The sequence below is a fragment of the Megascapheus bottae genome, chromosome 11, assembly GCF_031878675.1.
Source record: "Megascapheus bottae isolate mThoBot1 chromosome 11, mThoBot2.hap1, whole genome shotgun sequence".
Taxonomy (NCBI): Eukaryota; Metazoa; Chordata; class Mammalia; order Rodentia; family Geomyidae; genus Megascapheus; species Megascapheus bottae.
This window is the reverse complement of record NC_143519.1, coordinates 3,048,567-3,065,636: the sequence shown is the minus strand read 5'-3', so window position 1 is coordinate 3,065,636 and position 17,070 is coordinate 3,048,567. Positions and strand designations below refer to the sequence as shown.

The window sequence follows — 17,070 nt, the reverse complement described above, 5'->3', positions numbered from 1 at the left end:
GAGGCTGAGCTGGACAGTGGTGAGTTTAAGGCCTGACTGGGCTACAAAGCAAAAAAAAAAGAAGATAAAGGGGCTATTCAGTCATATTTTTTATAAGTTTTGCATTCATTGATTTTAGAATGATGTTTAAGCTTTGTAAAATGTAATTCCTGAAGCTATTCTTCTTCTTCCATGGAACTTTAGGCTTGTTCTGTACTCTGAAGACTTATTTTGAAGTATGAACCCTTGTGCATTGTCTCGCTTCCTACAATAATGTAAGCAGACATCCCATCAAATGCTCAGAGCAAGACACCCCCATCCCATACATTTACTTTTGATATATGTGGGCAAATAAAACAAAATCCCAGCTTGGAATCATATTGATGACATTCTCAGTGATCCTGAAGCAGAGTAACAAAGCATCTTTCATAGTGTTAGGTCATGCAGAATGGTAGAACATGGCACACCCGTGTTCCTGGGAGAAGTCAGGAGCCTCGGGGCCACTTTTCGGTGCTGTAAGATGACTGGCTCTTCTGGCTCATTCTGGATGCATACTCTCTGTTCCTGCCATGGAACAGGAGTCTTGCTGTGCCCAGTGGTGGAGGAGGGGCTCCCCCACTTCTCAGGGTCTGTGTGTCAGTGCAGAAATGAGTCTCGGATCCCCTGGGCCCAGAGGGGCAGGTTTTGCCTTTAGAACTTGTCTAAGTTCCCATACATCACTGGAGAAATAGCAAAAGCCCCCATGCCAAGGTGTTTCAGTGCAGCCTGCCAAGGAGTCTCCAGTCTTCATTTTACGCCCGCCCTTTTATGTCAAGGCATTATCTCCAAGTACAAGTTCTGTAGGCGAGTGTGTGACATAGGCCTGCTGTATTCCTAAGGGAGCGCCTATCTCCTTCACAGTAGGACACAGGAAGCCTAAGGCTTGAGGGAAAGCACGAAGAACTCTGAGTACAGAATGAACTAGAAGCCACAGGCATCCGGAATGGAGTGAAAGACCTGAGGGATGGATTGTCAGGTGCAGGGAGAGTGCAAAGAGAACTCACAAGCATACTCTAATAAAATTTTCCAAAGGCCAGCGGTTGGAATGTCAACTCTGTCCTCCCCTCCTCTGCTTCTCTTCATATCAGCATTCCCTTCTCTTCTTTCTCTCCCCTCCCTCCCTCCCTCCCTCCCTCCCTTCCTTCCTTCCTTCCTTGATTTTCATTTATAGTCATGGTCCTTTGGCTTACAAGTCTTTCCATTTCCTTACAAATGGGGCGATGTCGGTCTTTCTGACAGCAGCATAGAATTCCACTGTGTATAAATGCCACATTTTGTCGATCCACTCATCTACTGAGGGGCATCTGGGTTGGTTCCATATCTTCACTATTCCACCAGTTATTTTAACCAAGTGGACTGAAGATAATGTTGAACTTTTGAAAAGGTATTAGCTACTTATGCGAGCAAGAGAATTTGGAGGAATACAGGCAAAAGACATGTTAAGGGCAGGCTGTCCTGGAGTGTATGTTCATCCCCTGCTGCTATAGAAGAGAGCCCAGCCATGTGCATAAACTGGGAAAGGGGTGGGGGCAGGGGAAGGCTCAGTAAAGAACAATGGACAGTGGAGATGATTCACACGACCAGTTCCTAAGAGTTAATGCCTTAGAAAAAATTATATTAAACGTAAGCCACACCCAAAGGAACATAGGCTCAACCGTTTCCCTCATTTGTCATAATTAGCACAAACCTAGGACTCTCCTAGCAGAGGCTGACAATAGCTCAAACCCTAGATACATAAGGCCATATAGGATGAGGCCAAATTAACGGATCTCCAGGACATGGAAACAAGAGCTTAATTATGAGTGACTGTTGTTCTTTATGTTCTTAATTTATGTACTATGTTATTTCTCTTCTCTTGTGTTGTCCTTTGGTTAATCTCATATTGTTACAGTATCTGACTTTGTCACCTAGTATATATATATATATATATATATATATATGTTTATTTGAAATAGGAAAGGAGAGAGAGGAAAACAAGATGAGGGGAGGGGGTGGAAGGAGGGAAATGGGGACAAACGTATGAGAAGGGGTATCAATGTGGGAAAATTAATGCACCTTCTATCTGGAGAATATAACTGTAACCCCTTTATACATTAAAATAAAAGTAAATAAACAAAGAGTTAATGGCAAGTTTTCCTTGTATCTAAACTGGATGTACAGAGGGGCTATGAGCACAAAAGTTCCCAGAAGTGCTACCCAAAATATCTCTCTGGTTTTAATTCATATAATCAGTCCCTTAGTGGACACAGGTTTAGCTTTTCATCAGAGAACATTATGAACCATTCGCATAAACATTAAGTCACTTTGAAGTGTTTGAGAATAAAGAATCTAAACTGTTTTTGCCAGTTCTGGGGCTTGAACTCAGGGCCTGGACACTGTCCTTGAGCTTTTTCAAGGCTAGTGTTCTACTGAATGAGCCACGGCACCACTCCTGGCTTTTTCTGTGTATGTGATACCGAGGAATTGAACCCAGGACTTTGTGCATGTGAGGCAAGTGATCTACTACGAGGCCAGGCCCCCGGCTCGGAACCTAAATATTTTACAGGTGAGGCGAGGGAAGCTCGGTGTGATCTGGGATTGTTCCTGAGGATTCACAGCTCAGATGTTCTGAAGAGGTGGGACGTGCCCACTGCATAAGAGCAGGGACAGGACAGAGCGGCAGGCGGCACAGGGCTTTGCCTCTACTTGGAGCAGCAGGATGGAGGGGCAGCCATGGCTCGGAAGCTCTGGAGTGCTTTGCAAGCCTGTGTCCCTTAAAAATGATTCCGAGTTCCTCCATAAGCCTTTAAGGTTTCCCTTAAGGTTCCCCAGTCAGGGCTGAAATGAAGCTAAGCTTCTGCTTTTTATCTTAATGGTGTATATAATACTGTTTTAACTTTTTTCCCACAGGCTGGGGCCAATGTCCTTCTCCAAGACGTCAACGGGAATATCCCCCTCGATTACGCTCTGGAAGGGACGGAATCCAGCTCCGTCCTGTTGACCTATCTGGATGAAAATGGTAGGTGGACGCTTAGTGGGGAAAAATAAATACATAAAATCCTAGATATAAACACACACCTTTGAACTAGGAGACCTATGCATCTTAACAGGTAGGTGGCTATGCGCTCATACTGGCGTTCCCTCTGTGGTCAGCGGATGGAGCCCTCTGTCCTCCCTTCCCACTGTGGCCTTGCATTGTGAAGCAGTCCAGGCAGCTTTCTACGAGCCAGCAGAAACCTCGCAGCCTGGGAGGGGAAGTGAGCCGCATCTGCGGTGTGTGGTTAGCAGGACTGTGTAACTGTGGTCTAGTCAGGAAGGGAAGGGAAGCAGCACAGGTGAATTTTGAGGTCACGGGAAGGAGGCCATCGCCAGTGTTCTCTCCGTGAAGCGTGTGGCCCCTGTCGAATGGTAAGGCAGTGGTATCCTAAACCGAGCCACATGTGTGGGGTGGTGCCACCGCCAGCTTTGTGAGGCTTAGCACCCTCCGAAGAAAGCACGCTTGTCATGGTGTTAGCCCGACAGGTGGCTGAGAAAGGCAGGGGAGCCCATTACACAGCCAGCAGGAAATTCGTGTCAGCTCTGCCAGTGGTGAGAGAGTAGGAGGCCTGGGGTGCAGCATGGCAAGGAAAGGAAGAGCCACTCTCCTCCCTTCCCCTGCTGGTGAGGTTACAGAGGTGACGCTGGCCAGAGGGAAAGGGTAGAGGCTGTGGCCCAGTGAATCTTCTCTTCTCTCCCCTGAGGGATGCTCTTCCTTCCTCCTCCTGTACCCTGTCTGCTTTATCTCCTCCACTCGCCCAGCTGTATTAGGAGGGCTTAAAATAATAGTTGGTACTTGGCAGTCATGAATTCATAAAAAGGAAGAAGGCTCTTGTCTTGATGGATATGAGGTTGGTGAGAAGCTGAAAAGCCAGCCATGAGATTAACAACGTAAGAAGCAGTGAAGGTTTCTTATTGCCAAAAAAGCTCCAACAATTGCTGTATAATAATCATGACCATAATCATAATAAAGAAGGAAAAAAAGGAATTTTTTTGCCAGTTCTATTGCTTGAACTCAGGGCTGGGGCATTATGCTTGGGCTTTCTCCAGTCTTGTGCTCTATCACTTGAGCCTCAGCACCACTCTGGCTTTTTCTGTGTATGTGGTACTGAGGAACCGAACCCAGTGCATGCTAGGTGAGCAAAGGGACTTTTATGACAGATTGTGCTGGAAACACATCAAGCTGGGCACCTTAACTCTGTACTTCTTGTCCTTTCCGGCTGTCACATCAAAATAGTGTGGTTGTGCCTCCTCAGTGAGCTAGTTTTAGGAGTGTTTTCTGCTTTTCTTATTGATCTGAATTTCCAAAAGCCATAGTCATAAGTGTTTCCTCTTAGAAAAGAAGATTGAATATCTGTTAACCAAGACATCAACATCCTTAGACAGCTTTCCAACTCAGTAGAACCTTTTGTTTGGTAGGAAATATTGGTCTGTGCATGGCTGATAGTATTTAGCCAAGGTAAAGCCTCAAATAGGTGAGTTCCTGCTGTGGAAGGCTGACTTTAAAAATAAGAGGGAGAAAAGCAAGAGGACCCTCCCGACTCTGACTGGCTAAGAGAAACATCTGTCACGAGTGTCGCGGTCATCACTGGGTTGTAAGAAACTCAATATCTTTACAGTTTTCAATTCCATTTTCCTTTTGTCCATACTGCAGTCCGCCCCGGGCTGTTTCCTGCCTCTGCCCTCCTCTGCCTTCCTGCCGGGTCCTTTTCTGCATCTGTGGTTCCCCGTCCTGCCCCTGCCCGTTCTGTGTAAACGCCCCCTGGCCCTCCCTCTGGAGCACGTCTGGAGTTCTCTACCGTAGCAGTTAGGCTGATGTCCTCACGCATGCCTCATAATGCAAATTGTTCTTTGGCCCTTGGTACTTCAGCCCTATGTTGTTGGGTCTGGGTGGTGGCAGGACTTGCATCCTTACCATCTGCCTCACGCTGCTGCAAATCAGGCAGATGCCATGCTGTCTGCTGTGACAGACACCAGGGCGCAGGTGGCAGGGGGAGCAGGTGAGGGCCTGGACCAGCTGATTGTGTGGAAGATGGCTAGTCACGGGTCCTGAGGGATCGCCACTCCCGCTTACGTGGTGAGCCTGGGCAGAGCGGTGAACCTCGGCTCCCCACCTAGGCTTCTGGGATGTGAACTGGGCCAGGCCAGAAGGGCTGATTGAGCCTTCGATGGGTGTCAGACCTCCTGTGCAAGGCAAGCCAGCCAGTGTACGGACACGGCCATTCATCCTGCAATGAGGCACATGGGGAAGAAAGTAGTGAGGACAGAGGATCAGCGTGTGTGTACACGTGCATGTGTGTGTGTGTGTGTGTGTGTGACATATTCACAAATATACACGTATGCACCTGTGTGCATATGTATACACATGCATACCCCATACCTGGGCCCCCGTCAAAGCTGGTACTTCACCAACTGTGCACGTCCCTGCCCACTGACTGCAAGGCCCTCTGAGGACCCCATTACTCTGCCATTGACATTCCTATCCACTGGGAACGCCCCAGAAACTGCTGCCACATGGCTTTCTTCCCACTAAGACTCTGTGTACCAGGACTGTTTCCTTCTTCTCCTTAGCACCTCATGTCTGTCCAGCGGTCATCAGCCTTAGCCACCCACTCTCTGGTGGTCGTTCTGAGGTCTTCCTTCCTCCTCAATGAGCTTCTTTCCACGTTCCCTTTTTCTCAGGCTTTGAATGCCAGCTTTACTGGGGATCCACCCGTCTTTCCCTCTCTGCGGGACTGCTGGGTCATCCCACTCTTCTGCTCATTTTGTAATGGACCCTGGCTCCCAGGATTCTCACTATGGCTTTATTATTGTGGAAGACCTTTAGCGTGTGTGGGCAAATTCTTATTATGCATCTTGACTTGGAGGTCAGATGATTTGAAGTAGCACGTCCAGTGTGAAAGTGCCCCTTCACACTCTGTGTCCACTCTCTTTCCATTAAAGTATGAAAGGCTAGCATCAGAACATATGCTTGCCCTAATACATCCTGTCCAGTTGTCACCAAGCCCCAGAGTCCCCGTCCTGGATACCTCTCCACTGTGAGCCCTTCCCTCACTGATCTCGCTGTTCCTGCCCGAGGTAACACGGTGCTCTTTCTTGTTTGGGTAAGTGTGTTGCGTCCAGAGCTTGCCACTGTAACCCAACCATTCTGTAACTCATTGTCATCCTTCAGGGGGCCCCATGAATGAGTTTAGACAATCTCCTGCATTTCTTTTGTTGAAAGGAATGTGGTCCTTTTCAGATTCACACCAATGTGGGTTTGGACAAGCCGAATTCCCGAGGGAATCCCCAGGATTGCCCGTGGTTCAGGTTCAGGAGCAGATTCCTGTGGAGGGCATGTGTTCATTCCCCACCCACCGGGGGACCTTTTGTCTGCCCACCACTACAGGTGTCTGCCTGCCTCTGTCGATTAGAGAATTCCCCCTGTGCAGTCTCATCCTCTGAGGTAAAGAAATGCATGATACAGTCCCAATCCACATCCTCTCATGGTCAATTCCAAAGAGCTCCCAAGCTCTGCTTCTTATGAGGTGTTTCACATGTACCCTAGGATGACACAGAAGCAAAGTGACGAATAAAATCAAGACACGGTATACCGTACACTGTAAAGAGGAAGGTGACGGCTTACCCTGTGGTCATTTCAGAAAGGCCATGCAGAGCAGTAACAGCACACTAGCCCGAGGTTGGGGGAAGGAAACCGGTAGCTTTCAGCATGCCAGCCATGGCATCTGTGACTCACAGGAAGCTGGCTCAGGGCAGGTGTGAAGGAACTGTGGAGAAAGGACCGTTGACCCTTTGGGGACGTTTACCTCAGGGCTTTATAGTACAACCCTAGTCATGGTACAGAGGGTGTGGTGAACCCCAAACAATGAAAACAGCCTCCTTCAGAGGAGAGTCAAAGAAAGTTGACTGGTTCAGACCTACTTGAGCTCTTAACAGAATGTCAGCTTTAATTATTACCAAGTGCAATAAGGCAGTGTAGCAACAGCATCACATTTAACCACTGAGGAATTCCAGGTGAATGATTTTATTTCTTCCAACCTAAGTGAAAAGGAATGGCAGATTTTTCTTAAAACAATAAATCTAAGCAGGCCTGGGGTTAATTTTTTTTTTCCAAAAAGAATGTAATAATGACAATTTCTTAGAAAAAAAGTTTAATTTTAATTACATGCTTAAATAATGTCCCAAAATGATACATACAATTTGCAACATACATTGCAATGTTATGCAGTGGAGCAAAGTGAGGTGATATTAGCTGCTTCTGATATTTCTGGTGTAAAATTGACTGCTGATATTCAAGAAATATTATTTTGAAAACTTAAAGCCAGGAGCTGATGGCTTATACCTATCATCTCAGCTACTCCGAAGGCTGAGATCTGAAAATTATATTCAAAGTCAGTAAAGTCTGTGAGACTTTTATCGCCAATTAATCACCCCAAAAGCTGGAAATGGAGCAGTGGCCCAAGTGGTAGCCTTGAGTACAAACAACAACAATAACAACAAAAGCAGGGACAGCACCCAGGGCCTGAGTCCAAGCCGTAAGAGAGGAGCACGTGCATGCGTGTACACACACACACACACACACAATTTAATTTCATGTCAAACACTATCCACTCAGAAGGGGAATAGCGTGATAGTTTTAATTGGTGTAGCAGACCTCAAACTCCTCTAGTAAGGAAATCCATCTGCTGGTTCCTCTGGGATGGCACATGAGGACCAGCGCTGAGGAAGAAGGCAGCATGCATGATTCACATATTTCCTTTGGCCTTGAGTCGTCATTGCACAGCAGGACCCGGATGAGAGGCAGCCATGGCCCTGACCGGGGCGAGGAGAGGGGTGGCTCATCACCACGGATCTTGAGTACTTCCTGAAACAGCTCACCCTCATGCCAACTCCTGACGTGAGACCTGTCCACCCAGGCAAACGATGGCTTGCCCGCCCACTGGGACCACACACACAAGCCACATGCATATGGCAGTAAAGCTGGATAGTGACAAATGCCAGCCAGGTGACTCCTCTACTTCCCCCGGCCCCCTTCCACATCCCCCCACCCCGCCGTCCACCCCCATCCCCGAAGGTGAACATAGACCAAGCAGGTGTGGAGAACTCTACAGGGACAATGAGAGCAAAAGCTAGCATGCTCCGGGCAGCTGGGCTCAGGACAGACTGTGAGCCGTGTAACAGCAGCGCCACCCTCTTGTCTGTGTCGCTGCTTGACTCGCTGACCGGTGGTATTAATCCTAGGTAGAAGATGTGCCAAAAGTTGAGGATGCAAACCACAGCCGAGGCACAGCAGGAGTGTCAACCCGGGCATTGTGCTTGGATGCTGTGTGCCAGGCAGCACAGTTCATTCCCATAGGACACGGAACGGGCTGGGAGAGTGGCTTGTTCACAGAGAACACTTGGAGCTGTCATTACCATTGCCACTCGTATCTACATCAGCAGCAGCATCCGGCCTCATCAACACCCTCTCCCTCCCCCCTCCTCCCCTCCTCCCTCCTCTCCCCTTCCTCCCCCTCCTCCCCTTCCTTGTCCTCCTCCTCCCTTCTCCCCTCCCCCTCCCTTTTCCTCCTTCTCTTCCTCCTCCTCTTCCTCCTCCTCCTCATCACCATGTCTGTCCTCATCACAATTACCAACATCATCGTCGCTGTCCTCATTGTCCTCCTCATCACGTCCATTATCATCACTGTCACGCGATCACTACATGACCACCACGATCGCCTCATCTTCACCACCACCATCACCAGCGTCATTACTGTCACCACCACCACCAGGATTGTCACTACGCTGTGATCAGCAGGGCAATCACAGCATTTCTACCCTCGTCATTGCCATCGTCACCTTCCTGTCATCTCCTCTGCCACACCGTCTCTGCCGTCACCACCTCGGTGCCGACATCACTGTCAGCTCTGCAGTTACCTCCACCCGTTCCTGCAGCACCTCTGCCACTGGCCTTCGGTCACCAGCTTCAGTATTTGTAGTCATCGAGCTTCTCCTTCACTTGGAAACACAATTATTTCTCTCTGCTTGGTCTAGGAGTCAAGCCAGGAACAGAGGATAGATAAATGAGGAGATACAAACTACCCCTGAGGTTAAGCTATCATAAAATTTCAGGTTGAAAGAAATGCTAATGAGAGTGAGAGGATAGCATATGTGAGCCCTCTGTGTCACTCAAGGAAGACCAAGTGCTATTTACCATAGCAAAGACATGGAACCAAGCCAGATGCCCCTCAGTGGATGAGTGGATCAACAAGATGTAGTATTTGTACACAATGGAATTCTATGCTGCTGTCAGAAAGAACCACATCGCCCCATTTGTTAGGAAATAGAAAGACTTAGAAAAGATCATATTAAGTGAAGTAAGCCAGACTCAAAGGAACTTAGGCTCAATGGCTTCCTTCGTTCGTAATAATTAGTACCAACCTTGGGCTCTCCTAGCAGAGGATTACAATAGCTCAAAACCTAGGTACACAAGGTCATATAGGATGAGGCTAAATCAATGATCTCCAGGACATGGAAACAAGAGCCATAAAATGTGTTATTGTTGTTCTTAATGTACTATGTGATTTCTCATTTCTTTTGTTATCCCTTGGTTATTCTCATATTGTTATAGTATCTTACCTTGTTATATGGTACATTGTATATACGATTATTTGTTAATTTGAAATAGGAAAGAGAAAGGGGGAAAACAAAATGAGGGGAGGGAGTTGGGGGAAGGAAATGGGGACAAAAACATGAGAAGCAATATCAATGTGTGTGAAGTAATATACCTTCTATCTGGCGAATATAACTGTAACCCTTCTGTTAATTACAATTTAAACAAAAGACCAGTGCCACTTACCTTTCTTAATGTGCATGATCATGAAGTACTCGGTGGTAGTACCCTTTAATTCTTTTATTTTGAAATTGTTTTGGTCAGGAATATCTCAGAGATAGCCCAGAGAATTCTCCAGCCTGGATCTCAGAGCAATCCCAATGCCAACCACTCCCATAGCTCTGGCATATTTACCAAAGCAAAGAAAGTAATTTGGGCCCAGTATTGCTGTTAACTACTGTGGATATTCAATATTCTGTTCTGTTTACACTAAAATGCATTCTCTAGTACATAATATTTCTTTTAGGATTGACCATTTGGGCCAGAAAAAAAAATGAGTAAGAAAAAGTGACAGCCCAATGCAATTTAAGTAGTTTAAACAACGTCGATGAGCGTGTATCAATCTTTTATATCAGAATAGATATTCCTGGAAAACCTCCAAACTTGGCACCGCCTGGTAGTTTTAGAATATGATTGATACTAGATTTTTTTCCCCTAAAGACTAAAATCTGGTTAGGAATAGAGTCCACACAAAGAGAGACAATTGTTGGCTGTAGGAATGAGAGCCCACAAGAGAAGAAGGAGTTGGTGCCAGGACACGTGGTCAGCTTGATCTGGTCCCCTCCTGTTGGACAGCACTCTGCATGAGTACTGAGCAATTCTCTCTCCCCCAGGAGTAGATCTGACTTCGCTGCACCAGATGAAGCTCCAGAGACCAATGACTATGTTAACAGATGTCAAACACTTCTTATCGTCAGGAGGAAATGTGAATGAGAAAAACAATGAAGGAGTGACACTGGTAAGTAACACATTTTCCCTGGACGCTGTTTACATCGATAAAGTATGTTGATTCTAAAACATGCCCGTGGACAGGATTAGTCATGTAATAACACGCATTTGTGATCATAAAAGTACATATCCATCCCGGAAAACTTGGAAGTCACACGAACACGTTAAAAGGAAAATGTAAAGGCTTATTAGGGCTTCGCCTCTTTGGTTGAAGTTGAGTAAACGCAGAGGAAGCTGATTGGGCCACAGCGTATTCTGTGGGCCTCTGAGGACTGCGGCCACTGCTCCAGGTGAGGTGAGGAGAGACAGGCCACTTCTACAAGAGACACTCCAGACTTTAGGAGATCGCTGTCCGTGTTGAGGAGGGCCTGCAAAAGGGCCATGATGTTGCTCAGAGCTCAGTTTGGATGCTTTTCCTGTGATCTAGATGGCTCTGCTGAGCCTCAGGGGCTAGCAGAAGAAACTCAAGGTTTAAAGTAAGAGACACTCACTGGTGCTTTCAGCAGGAGAGCCAGGGATCCAGTGAAGTTTGCTGGTGGTTTTGTTAGATCTTGGGAGATCCAGCGACGTTTGGTGGTGGGATCAGATCTAGGGAGATGCAGTGGAGCTCTGAGTATGGCGTGGGACCTGGAGAAGACTTCAGAATGACTGGAGTCCTTTCTGCTTAGTCGGCCAGTGTGATGCAGTTGCCATCAAACTATGTAGAGGAGACTGACAACCTTTTGAGAAGAGGAATGCAGACCTGTTTTTAAAATGGTACCTGAAGGCCTCTTAGCTACCCAAGCAAAGTACTAAGCTTATGTTATAATGTGGAAATCAGGAAAGATTTTTCAATGGATAAAGAATTTCTAAGCCAGGCCCAGTGGCTCTCTCCTGTCATCCTAGCTACTCAGAAGGCTGAGATCTGAGGATCAAGGTTCAAAGCCAGCCCAGGCACAAAAGGACCTGAGACTTCAATGAACCTCTAGAAAATGGGAAGTGGGGATTGGCTCAAGGGTAGGGTGGTAGCCTTGAGCTGAAGAGCTCAGGAACAGTGCCCAGGCCAAGTTCAAGCCCCATGAATCACAAAATATAAAATAAAAAAATTTCTAGTACATTAGGTACAACACAATATCATAGCCTTACTAGTAGAGACAAGAAGGAAACGGCATTTGAGACCAAGCCACGGAAATGAGGAGGGAGAAGGGAACCCAAGCAACGAAGTCAGAACAGCATGGAGGTGGTGGGAGGAAAGTAGGCAGGAGGATGAGAAGTTCCAGGGTCTCGAGGGCAGACGTGGCAGGAGTGCATCTGCAGAGGGAGGTGGCGGGGAGTTCATGGCTGCACTCAGAAGCTGGGAGCTGGCTGATGTGACGATTGGGAAGAGTAGTAATATCAAATACAGATTGGAGTGGGCTGTTTAAATAGTCACATATTTTTATCAATACTAAAAGAATGCCTGTCGTGAATGAAGCAAAACAGCCACTCATCTACGTGCTAAAAAATATTTCAACTTGGTGATTTTTTAAAAAGTCATCATGCACAAAGATTCCTCGGTACCACAGACATAGAAAAAGGCCAGAAGTGGTGCTGTGGCTCAAGTGGTGGAGCTCCAGCCTTGAGAAAGCCCAAGGACAGGGCTCAGGCCCTGAGCTCAAGCCCAGGACTGGCAAAAAAAAAAAGTCATTGCTATGTGAAAGTAATATTTATGTTTCAGTCTCTGCAAATTCTTCAATAGAGAAGCAGTAGAAAGGAATCCACACAGATCAATAGATCACCTTCTTCAGAGGTGACTTAGTGACCTAGTGACTTACTTCTTCCAGAACAGAGAAGATTGCCAGTGATGGTTCTGTCAGGACGAAATCCTGTGGTGATTATCTGTCAGCCATTCTACAGAATGTGACAATAAAAGCAGGACAGGGAAGCTGCCATGGCTCCTTAGCTCAGCCCTCCCTCTCCTCCCCACCTCAGTCCTCCCCCAGTCCCCAGCTCAGCCCTCCCTCCCCAGCATTCAGGAAGGGCTAGCCTGTTTGTGCTGAACTCTCACTGCTGACATTTCTTTTTTTGTAGGGTGTACTGTGCCTTTCTGACTATTTTTGGAGACAGAATAACAGAACACTTTTGCTCATAGATTGATTTCTATATCTTGAGTTTGCATGTCGATTGTGGTTCAAAATATATTACTATATTGTTATGTGAAAGACAGGGTTCCCAACTTCTAGAAAGTGGCTTTGGAAGTGGGGCTTGGCTCAAGGTAGGGTGGTTGCCTTGAGCTAAAATAAAGAAAGAAATTGTATTTTCTAAAGGCCATGTGGACAGTATTGTAGATGATTTTACAGGAAGAAAATGGTGGGCAGACGGATGGGAAAGTTGACATCTTAGGAGCCTTATGTAGATAAATCATTTTTCATCCTAACCAAGCTGAAAGTATAAGAAATATAGTAGTATATATTATAGATTGAAGAATGTAAGTGTGTAAACATAATAAAGGTACAAAACTAAATATTTCCCCCAAAGTGCACCAATACATATACTTAATGAGCCTTTGTTTCACCTTTAGTAAACTTGTCTTTGTAAGAAGAAGGAATGCTGTGGGATTGATTCTTTGCTGGCAGACGTTTCACTCAAATTAACTTATGATTTTTTCCCTTACTTGATAGTTTCTTTTATGTTATGTTTGTGAAGTAAATTAGAGGATTACTTAGAAACCTCATATAAATCAAGTATAATTATAGTTTGCTGAGAAAGGCTGATGTCTTCAAAATAAAATTTGCCCATCTAAAAATGCTAAAATTCTCAGAATCCTGATCTGATTTCTAAATTTCAAATTCCATTAAGAAACTAAGCTGGAGAAGGTTGAAATGGCAGCTACTGAACTATGGTAAAGCCTGCCAGGATTAATTTGTTGTGCCCAGGGTCCTGCCTGCCTCCGAATCCCAGTGGCTGTACCAGAGCAATCCTGGGACACCACAGGCAGATCGTAAGGCTTCCTGGGGTGAGCTGTGAGCAGCTACAGGGTCCTTGATCTGTTTGTGTTAAATCCTCAGGTCACAGGCAAAAGAAGCTCAACAAGAGAGAAAAGGAAAATGATCAGTCATTAACATTCACCAACAATCGAGAGTATTCCTGTCAGAGAATGTAGTGACACCACACAGAACAAATAACTATATATGTTCTTTCGTCTCTGAATCTAGAATCTCAGTAAGCCACTCCCTTTAAAGCGGCTATTCAGCCTAATTTTTAAGGTTAGATGACAGAATATCTTTCCATCGCAGCTCCATATGGCATGTGCCAGCGGCTACCAGGAAGTGGTGTCCCTTATTCTGCAACATGGTGGTGATCTCAACACGGCAGATGACCGTCACTGGACCCCTCTGCACTTGGCAGCCAAGTACGGCCAGGTAAAGCCACACTCTGACCCGCTGTGCACTGGTGCAAACCCCAGAGCTGAAAGGATAACTTCTGGTCAGTCACAAGTAGCTCATACTGGGGGAGTCCACACTTGGGTAGTCTGTGCAGACGAAGCAGTGGGAGGAAGGAAACATTTCCTAGGGGGACTCTGAGGAGGAGGGGAGGAGAGAAAAGAATGACAAGGTGGCCTGGGGAGATAACAGAGCAGTTTTTGCACAGAAATTCAAGGATGTCTGTGAAATTCTGGAGGAGAAGGAAACATTTCCTCAGTGTGATTCAGGGAGACACATTCATTTGCTGAGAAGCCATGTGGACTCATAAATCAGCAGTAATAATTTATTGGACAACTTTCCACCTCCAGTGGGTAATGCGACCTGTGGCCCCCGGGCCCTGGAACATTGACTGTTACAATGCAAGTGTGTGCCAATGTGCAGTGTGCTAGGGTACCGGTTACGGAAGCCTGAGGGCCTCAGACATTGTAATGTCCTTTTAATAATAAACCTAACAAAATCAAGGCATTGATTTTAGAAAATGTAATGAAACTGAAATGTGATTTTTAAAAATATATAGGAAGTTTACCAAGTCACAACTCCATATACATATACATATATAAAAGAAGAGCATTAATTTGAGTGGTCTTTATGTGTATACTTGAGCATGCACACACATGTGCACAGTTATACACAATCATGCATGTGTGTGCATACTTGCACACATGGATGCATGTGCACATACACTCAGAAGATGCCAGACTCCCTGGGGATGGACCCACAGGGCCTTGGGTGCCAGGGAGATTACAGAGTGGACGTCAGTGCTGGCCTGGGCCTGCACTTGCCTCCCTGACTTCTAACTGGAAACGCGAGGTAATAGCCTCTGGATGATCAGAAATCAGTTCCCCCATGGAAGATGCTTCCTTGCTGCATCCACTTGTACAAACATGAGATTGCTCTTATTGTGGGAGTAAACACTTTGATTGTATTACTTAAATTAAGTAGAGTTCAAGCCGGGGAGAGGGGCAGGTGGTTTGCAAATTACAGAAGATGTTTGTGACTTCTGTAAGAGCAAGCTGAGTCTAGAAGCACAGCATAAGTAGCAGGCTCTCTTATCAGAGACACAACATCTTTATGGTGTACTGAAGTGCTTTCTTGCCAAGTCAGTTTACCTAATTACCATTTGATCCTGTTTGTCTTTTGTCGTTTCCTTCTTCCCTACTGCACTCTCCTGTTTTACTCCCCCCTTCCTGCCCTCTCTTCCTTCCTGCCTTCTTCTCTTCTTTTCCTCTTTTCTCCCCTTTCCCCCTCTTCCTCCTTCCCTCTGTTAGTCATTCTGGCTTCTTCCTGATTTCCTTTCATTCATTTTCCATCCCTTTTTTCTTTCCCTCCCCCTTCCTCCCTCTCCTCTCCCTTTCCCTCCCTCCGTCCTTCCTTTCTCTCTTTGAGGATTAAAAGAAGCAAATTTTCCTCCCTTCTTCCCTACATTCTTTTCTTATGGTCATAAACCAGTAAATCTTTTAGATCTTTAATGCAAAAACTCTTCTCTAAGATATTTTTATTATCCCTGTACTGGGGCTGGCTCAAGTGGTAGAGCACCTTTCTAGCAAATGCAAGTTTTAACTTTAAACTCCAGTACCACAACATAACAAGTAATGTGTCTGGAATACTATGTATATACGTTTGTCAGTTAGATTTCAGTAGAGCCTTTTTTATGTTGTAAACTATATTTGTGATTGAAAAGGCAACCCAAATATAAGCACTATGCTGTGAGGTTTACATAGTAAAGAAAGATTTGTGTTCTGGGGGACCAAATAGAGATTTTGATGGATCTATGGAAAGCAAGTTTAGTGACGGGGCATAACAGGACTGTTATGCTTTTCAGTGAGAACCTGGGCAAGAGCAGTGCTCGATATTTGAAGGTCCCTGGACAGGGAGCTTCAGGATGAGCAAAGAATGCCACAGAAAGTATTTCCCAAAAAAACCCCCAAAACTGAAGAAGCCATCACCGCTCAAATTAATGCTGTTTTTTTTTTTTTGCCAGTCCTGGGCTTGGGCTCAGGGCCTGAGCACTGTCCCTGGATTTTCTCAAGGCTAAGGCTCTACCACTTGAGCCACAGCACCACTTCTGGCTTTTTTCTATGTATGTGGTACTGAGGAATCGAACCCAGGTCTTCGTGCATGCTAGGCAAGCACTCTACCACTAGGCTAAACTCCAGGCCCCCCCCTTTTTTTTTTAAAAAAAGCGGATGTTATAAACAAAGTTAGAAAGGGAGTTAAAAAAATAAAAAATTCAAAAAACTGAAATTCCAAATAATCTTTAAAACATAGGACTATGCAATGAATTTTTCCAGGTTATTGATTTGGGAACTGCATCACAAACAAAGTATATAGAGGCACAAATATAAACTGATGTGCAAAGTTCCTATAGTAGCACTTTACTGGTCAAGAGAAGGTAGAATGATAATGGCAGGCCCCTAACCTCTGACCAGTTACCAGGTGACCTTATAAAACTAAAGAACTTTGCAGTTGTGATAAAGGTAAGAATAGTAAGCTGACATTTTCAAGATGGATCATTATCATGCATGCATGCTTAAAGAAGAGATGCATTTACACTTGAGAGGGAGAGGGAAATATGTCTGAAAAATGGCCAGAGAGATACAACCAGAGATGAATGTAAAGAGAGAGGCTGTCAGCTGTGCAGTGTGGGTGAACTCTACACACAACTGGATGTTGTTCTGTCCCTGACACAGAACACTGACGTTTGCTAAGAAGCAACTATCTTGATTACTTTGCAGGCACACCTGGTGAAACTTCTCTTGCTGCATCAGGCCAACCCCTGCCTGGTGAACTGTAATGAAGAGAAGCCCTCAGGTAAGTGGTGATGTGCTGTGAGTTCTGGACAGTTCTGTCTCCTTCCTTCACATGGAAATGGTTCCTCTATCATTCGCACAGCAGACAGATGAGAGCTTGACTCTCTTGGCCAGGAGTGAAAATGGATTTCAATCTCCCCAGCATCTCCGCAGGAGGCCTGGGCCGGGGACACATTGTAGCACT

At 45.8% G+C, this 17,070-nt stretch overlaps 1 protein-coding gene across 1 annotated transcript in view; it reads left to right on the top strand.

Annotated features, from left to right (window-relative positions):
- The window catches only part of Myo16 (myosin XVI), a 337,213-nt gene that overhangs the window by 116,583 nt on the left and 203,560 nt on the right, over nucleotides 1-17,070 (top strand). Inside the window, exons 5-8 of the mRNA XM_090341887.1 lie at nucleotides 2,908-3,016; nucleotides 10,519-10,643; nucleotides 13,888-14,013; nucleotides 16,812-16,887. Coding sequence (XP_090198013.1) covers nucleotides 2,908-3,016; nucleotides 10,519-10,643; nucleotides 13,888-14,013; nucleotides 16,812-16,887 — 436 coding nt within the window. The remainder of the gene's footprint in view (nucleotides 1-2,907; nucleotides 3,017-10,518; nucleotides 10,644-13,887; nucleotides 14,014-16,811; nucleotides 16,888-17,070) is intronic.